Source organism: Musca domestica, unplaced genomic scaffold (genome assembly GCF_030504385.1).
Source record: "Musca domestica strain aabys unplaced genomic scaffold, Musca_domestica.polishedcontigs.V.1.1 26, whole genome shotgun sequence".
Classification (NCBI taxonomy): Eukaryota; Metazoa; Arthropoda; class Insecta; order Diptera; family Muscidae; genus Musca; species Musca domestica.
Window position 1 is genome coordinate 1,645,689 of NW_026712283.1, and position 7,573 is coordinate 1,653,261.

Consider the following 7,573-nt stretch of genomic DNA (forward strand, 5'->3'; position numbering starts at 1 on the left):
CCACAGACACTCACTGTGGCATTCATATCAAATTTGTGGATTCCAACCCTATCCCTACACCCAATTCCAAATTTAGTACCCTATTCCAAAACTACCTTCATATGTTAATCCCAGATAAAAACAGAGACCTCAATATCAAATTCTTGAATTCCAACTCTATTCCTTCACCAATTACCACCAAATATAGAACCATTCCGCAATTTCCGTACAGTTATGGTACATATTTGCGAAAATACCTCCATATGTCCAGCCTATACCTGAACAGCGACCCTAATAACAAATTTCATATTTTAAACACTATATGTTCACCCAATACCAATTTGTACCAAATATAGTACTGTTTAGTACTTTTTATGCTCTCGCGGTACATATTTTCAAAACCAACTCTTTATCTCAAACCTACCATAAAAAGGCACCCCAATACATAATTTTAAAAATTCGGCTTTAACCATTTACCCTAAACTAAACTTTTTCAAATTTAGTAAAATTTGGTACAGTTCCTACACTTAGTACACATTTCCAACACCACAGAATTGTACCAAACTTACTTTCCAACCTTGATACCAAATGTCATATTTTTAGCTCTATGTGTTCACCTAATACCAAATGGTATCAGTTTAGAAGTTTAGTACCATTTTAGAACTTTTCGTAACCTTCAAGTTCGGATTTCCAAGAACCCTTTAGTACATCTACCCTACACTCACTCCATCAGTGACTCTCATTATAAATTTTAGAACCCTAGCTCATTTCGTTTGTCCAACGCAAAGTATTCAATTTTCAGTACATTTTTGCATTATTTTAGAACGAATTTCCAAAAACCCAGCCCAACCTTTGAAAATAATTTCAAGATTCCAGCTCCAACCGTTTGGTCTGGCTATTGTTTCTAAGTCAGTCTGTTATTTCACTGCTCTTTTATATATTTTTTTGGATTGATTAAATTATCTTCGTTGCTGATTAAATTATCACCTATTTTTTTATTTCTAATTTTCAGAAATATTTATTATGTTTTTGAAATTGAGGAAATTTTGAAAAATTGCCCCCTATAATTACAATTAATACGATACTCTAATATTCACAATTGTCTAGTTGTGACAAAATCGCTGCTTATTTAAATTGAATTGAACAAATGTCCGCTTTCCTTTGTTATTCACCCTTTTCACTTTTTTCTTTAAATTCAATGAACTTTTGTTTGACCCTTAGGTAGTGTTGTTGAGAAATGCATATAAAACTTTCTGGGTTGTTTTTTTAGTTCTCCCCTCTCTTTTCCTTTTTGCTAATCGTTTCTTTGCTCGTCGATTTCGTTGTCGTTTTTCTATCGCTCTCTCTCTCCATTTTCAATATAACAAACAGCAACATAACATATGCATTTTATGTGCCAATATTGTCATTATTATCGTTGTAAGGTTTCCTGTGTCCAGTTGAGACTGATGGGAAACAAAGACAAATAGTAAACACCCAGTAAAAAATTGGATCATCCAACGATTAATCGTAGGACGCTCCTTTTCGAGCAATGGAGTACTCCTTAAATCTCCGACTCTCTTGCATTTTATACTCTTTTTTAACATTGCATGTCCTAGGAGGCGAGCACTCCTTTTGAGCTCCCATTGGATGACAGACGGAGTACTCGTTTTCATCTCGGAAAGGAGGACAAAGGGAGTAATCTTTGTTATCTCCTGAAAGAGCATAGACGGAGTACTCGTTTTCATATCGGAAAGGAGGACAAAGGGAGTAATCTTTGTTATCTCCTGAAAAAGCATATAGGGAGTACTCCTTTTGATCTCGGAAAGGAGAATCAAGGGAGTAATCTTTGTTATCTCCTGAAAGAGTAAAAGAAAGTAAAGAAGTAAAAGAAAAGAGTAAAATAAAGAATATATATTTTATCATTTATTTTTAACGAAAAAAAAACAAATAATTCATTTTTGTACTATAATTTCTTATAATTAAAAAAACATATTAAATACTTTATTTATTTAGATTTTAGGCTGTAGGTTTGCCGGTAAAATGTTGCCTTACATTTGCGAAAGGCCAACTTAAAAGATTTTTCAAATTCAGGATAAGTTTCGTAGGTGTCTCTGAGTGATTCTGCAAAAATAAAGGAAAAATAAACATCATGTACATATTATTTAAACACGTTATAAAATCAAGCTATTACCGAAATAAAAAAAGTTAAACAACCGATATTTGTTTATGGCTGTCTTATTTTTAGCTCCATCCCAATTTACCCGAAGCAAAATATTGTCACCAATCATTGCATGTAACGCCTTTTCTATTTTGTCTTTGCCAAATTTTAGTTTCATATATGATATCTGAAAATAATTAAAGATAAATATAATTAGCTTTTAGTACCAAATTCACTTAAATTATGCATTAAAAACTCTGGCTTACCACTTCTGATTCAGGCTCGTTATTAACTAATTGTTCTGCCGAATTTAATTCCTCTAGTGAATTTATTGGAAAAATTTTGAGATCCTTGCTAGTTGGGCGTATGTGTTTAACGACCTGTTCTAACAAAATTGTCTGTTTACACATAATTTTCTTTAAAGCTTCGACTTCAGTTTGAAGGAGATCAATTTTGTTTTCCAATTTTTTATTGGTGTTTTTTGTTTCATTGTTTGTTTCTAGAAATGAACATAAAATCAAATAATTACTATGATAAAAAATATAAAAAGAGCTATGAGTTAACATTACCTGCGACATTATTCGGTGTGCTTTGTACAGTTTCATCCGTAAAAACTGATTGAGTTTGGAATATGTTCGCATTAAAATTCATGGTTCTTAAGGTAGAAAAATAGTTTGAAATATAGTTTAAATATTAGTATTTACTAAATTTGACAGTGGTGTAGAATAGGAATAAATACAAAATATTCCCCATCAGGTACGCAAAATATCTTGCAATATATGTCACGCATGTTAATTTTCTCTCGGTGGATATTTAGTGTTTTCGCCTTACAAATTCCTAAACACTTTTTAGAGTCCACTGGGTACTGAAACAAGCTTACTGCATCTGTAAATGCGTTACCGACTACGTATTCTTCGCCGCTATCTACCAAGAAACCATATACTTTAATTGGAACCATACTCATAGTGAAGCAAAAATTGTCAGGAGATTTTCCGGATAAGAAATATGTGTCGAACTTGTATCTCATAAACAAGTTGTTTCTGTGTTTTTGCCCAAGTGGTAAGAATTTAGGATCATTTGTTTTCAAAAGCAAATGCCGCTCCATGCATCGATTATTTAGCTGTTGGCTAATGTATGATGGTTTCCGACAATCTTTTTTTAAGGTTTGCAAAAAGTTCTCATATTTATATGATGAAAAATTTTCTACATTTCCAAAGTTTTCCACGCATTTCGCCAAATGTAGTAAATTGTGCACGTTATAACTGATCTTATCACTTCCATATATCAAGGCAAAATCGGCAACAAAAGCTTCCATTAGTTGTTGAACGCATTGCAAATTCTTATGACAATTTGAAGGACACGAAACCATCCGATATGCTGTATGTAATAGTAAAAAGTGTGTATATAAATCCTCATGCAATATGTTTTTAAAAATAATTATTCCCGTGTAAAGCACAACTTGCCGGAATTCCTTTGCCTTCCACCTGCATACCTCGTCAAATAGTCTACCTTTTCGAGCAAACTCCTTTGGGGTATACTTCGCAATATACAATATTTTGCGATTTAATTCATTTATTTCCGCTACATTTAACTTTGATTTTGTATGCTTGTTTTGTAAAATTAAACGCAACATCTTTTTAAACACTCCAAGGTCAATCAAATGCATAGTGTCAAGCGGAAATTGTGTGACCATCTTAATGTTGCATAATTCCAAAGGGTGAGTTTCGCTACGAAATTGCTGTATGTGATATGCTTGACTTTTTCGTGCTAGGAAAGCTTCATCAGTCCTGGCATTTCCGGGTACTATAGCATAATTTAGTCTCTTATTTTTATATGAAGCTTCTTGCTCACATTTCGAACATCCTTGCGCAGAAGTGTGTCCCACTGTACCGGTTAAAAAAGCCCTTGCAGGTGTGTCACAAACAAAAAGTCTAATTTTGGGTGTAAAGTATTTATCACCAATTTTAAAACCTTCATTTTTCAAATAGATGTATTCCTCCACAAATCTTTTTAAGAAATCCTTTACATCCGGAGGTTTTGATTTACCAATATAAGTAGCAATTAAAAATGGTTGTGAGTTTTGAACTCTGAGAAAGAACATAAGATTGGCCATAATGACGTTGATGAGCTTTTATAAAGCGGCATTCCATCCACAAATACATCAAGAAGTAATTCGGACTTTGCATTCAACAGCAAGTATTGGCCATGCATCATCAGCGCTTTTTCTAATCCAAAATGAAAATATTCACCTGGTGGCATTTGTGATATTGACGGGCTCTCATTAGGGCAATAAGAGTTTTCTGCATATAACGCTTTCAACAATGTTTCCTTGCATAGTGCAACATTAATACCTTCACTTTTTAAAATGCTAAGAAGCGAATTACAGCATTCGTTGGAAACGCGATTATTTATTACCCACGAAGCAAGCTTCCGATCAATACAATCTTTTTTTTCACTGCTGAAACTCGTATCATTTGGATTCATTTCGTCATGAATATTAAAGTTTTCCGATTGGCTACCCTCATTTGATGACTGATTAATTTCTATAGGTGCCGAAAGTTCCTGATCAGTAAGAGTCTGCCGAGTACAATTTGAGAAATTTTCAATTTCTTTTTTTACAAGCCGTCTAAGATGACGTTTAGAAACAAAATTATCACACATTATTTTACCAATTGATTTTTTTAATTACACTTTTTAATTTTTTTAATTACACTTTATTTACACTTACAACACGTGTTTCACTTCAGACGGACACAAGAAAACTGAGCAAATGGACGGACAACCATAAAGAAATAATCGAACATGACGAAAGCAACAGTTAAACAACAGTTACATCAAACAAAAAAAAACATGCCAAAAATGCTTTGATGCATCCCTTATTGATCCATTTGGAGCATAAGGCGAGACATCAATTTTTTTCCAACTTCGTGGAATTTTTTGGCAAAACAAAATTCATACATTGCTCGCTTATTACTCCAAATGGATGAAGAAATCATTACTCCTCTATTGCTCGGTTGAGGATTACTCCAAATATTTTTTACTGGGCAACTCGGATAGAGGGTAGACACAAATTGAATATTTTTTTTTTATTTTCATAATCCAAGAAGAAGAGAAACACACATTTCTTACAAAAAGAAAACTAATGACATAAATAATACATTTTATGGCTTCACTGAGTGCTATGAAAATTTGTTCCACAAACCAAGTTTTCGTTTCGGAAGATTGTGTTCATATTTAATAACCCTATAAATAATACAGGTCACATATTGAATGACCATCGACATACATGAATGTATTTAAGTAAGTGTATGAGTGTGTGTGTTTGTAAATAAATATTGGTGTATGTGGAATATGTGAATATCTTTTGAGAGGGGGAATGGTAAGATTTCCCTCCAATCGAGAACAACAAACTTTTGTGCTGCTAGTTCTGCAATTTGTTGGCAGTGGTATTTTATATATTTAATGCACATTTTTTAACACTTCAACAAATTTGTGTTCTAAGTGACCATTTGCTTTCGAAGATTTGTAAAAGGAAAATAGGGTTAGCTCCCCCAATTTCGGGGAGCTTTTAGATGGGGTGGATTTGTTGTTAGAAATGTAATATTGGTCATGGTCAGCAAATGGGCTAAACTTGCGCACATATATTTCTTTAACGAAGAACTCTAATTTCATTCAAATAGTTTTCAAAATTAGAATATTAGGAATTTTTGGATAGGACATAGTTAAAACTTAAGAGTCATAATTTTATATTTTTAATAGAATTATCTAAAATTTTTAGGATCATTGTTATACCCTCCACCATAGCATATAATATACCCTCCATGTATATTTAGTTTGTGATTCCGTTTGTATCACTTCGAAATATACATTTTAGACCCCACAAGGTATATATATTCTTGATCAGCATAAAATTCTATGACGATTTAGAGATGTATGTCCGTCCATCTGTCCATATGTGACATCACATTAGCATCCGAACGAAATGAAGTAGATTGATAGAATTTTACTCAGATGTGTGTTAGGGAATAAGGACTTTTTGTATTGAAAATGATCTATATGGGGCCACGTTCTGGTATAGCCCTGTGCCGACAGACTTAAGGTTTTTTGGCAGCTTTGGTCACAATTTTAACCCAAATTTGCTGAAAATTGACAGCATATGTTCCCATTATGTAAGAAACATTCTTGCATAGACCTGCAAATGTAGGTCTAAATATTGATACTTCGGTGTTTTGATGATTTGTGTCACACTTTTCACCGGAAAGTTCCTATTGGGTACTACAATATATTAAAGAAAATTGCACATAAGGGTCCACGTCTTAGGATATCCCTGTGACAGGAAATTGCATATGCAGGCCCGGGACTTCGAATAGCCCCCATGTAACGCTACATCCCTAAATTCTGTATTATGGTGATTTTAGCAACATTATTCAACGGAATTGTTTCAAGTTTCGTATTTCAATATCCTATCAATGGCCTATGACGAAAATTTCATTTGCAGATCCTTGACTTCGTATAGACCCAATATAACGGTAACTCTCTGTATTCGGGATTTTTAAGAATTTAGCAGTGTTTTTTTTTTTAAATTTGCAAATTTCTTCCAATCGGTGAAGGGTGTTAAAAGTTCAGCTACAGGTTTTTTACTTGTTTTTTTTTATAAATTTTGAAACTTTGTGTAGATGTATCAGGGACGTAGTTTATTTTTAGTCATTTCCCATTTCTTAAGAGGAGAACTCTAATTTTATTCGAACAGTTTTCAAATTCAGAATTTTGGGAGTTTTTGGATAATGGCATAGTTAAAAATTCAGTCATAATTGGTTGACATTTTTTGGATTATTCGTTTTTAAAATTTTGAGCCTTTGCGGAGAGGTAAGAGAGACGTAGCTATTTTTCAGACACTTCCATTGAAAATGTTAAGCTTCTGTCTATGGACTAACGAAGAAATTGTTATTTCCATGGGAATCCATGAGATCTCCATAAACGGGTTTCTTGCTTTAAGACTCCTGTATTGAATCTTGTACTAAAGATCAATGTTGTAGGGTGCATATTACACATATGTGGGACTTTAACACCGAATCGGAGGGAAAAAATATATGGGAGCTATAGCTATATCTGAACCGATTTTCACCAAATTCAAGGTAATTATTTCGAGGATAAATTAAGTCGGAATTGCCATTTGGGCTGTTATTAGCCATTTGTTTTTTAGGACGAATTCAGTCGGAATTGCCATTTGGGATGATATAAGCCATTTTGTGCACAATAGACCTGATATTGGATAAAGATATATATGGGAGCTATATCCAAATATGATCCGATCTCGATAAAAATTGGCAGAGGGCTGTATATGATATCTGCTACCAGATATCATTCTTCTGGAGTGCATATTACGCATGTGAGGGACTTAAACCCCAAATCGGATGATTTGAACGATTTTCACCAAATTTAATGTACTCGCTT

General features: G+C 33.4%; 1 protein-coding gene across 1 annotated transcript; it reads right to left on the reverse strand.

The window, feature by feature from the left end:
• Window positions 1–1,911: 1,911 nt before the first annotated feature.
• LOC131803047 (uncharacterized) lies at window positions 1,912–4,866 on the reverse strand. The gene is made up of 5 exons (XM_059123955.1): window positions 4,848–4,866; window positions 2,689–2,774; window positions 2,386–2,618; window positions 2,153–2,306; window positions 1,912–2,082 (listed from the first exon to the last, which is right to left on the reverse strand). The coding sequence occupies exons 2-5, from the start codon at window positions 2,768–2,770 to the stop codon at window positions 1,967–1,969; spliced, it is 585 nt and encodes a 194-aa protein (XP_058979938.1). The 5' UTR covers window positions 2,771–2,774; window positions 4,848–4,866; the 3' UTR covers window positions 1,912–1,966.
• Between the last annotated feature and the right edge of the window lie 2,707 nt (window positions 4,867–7,573).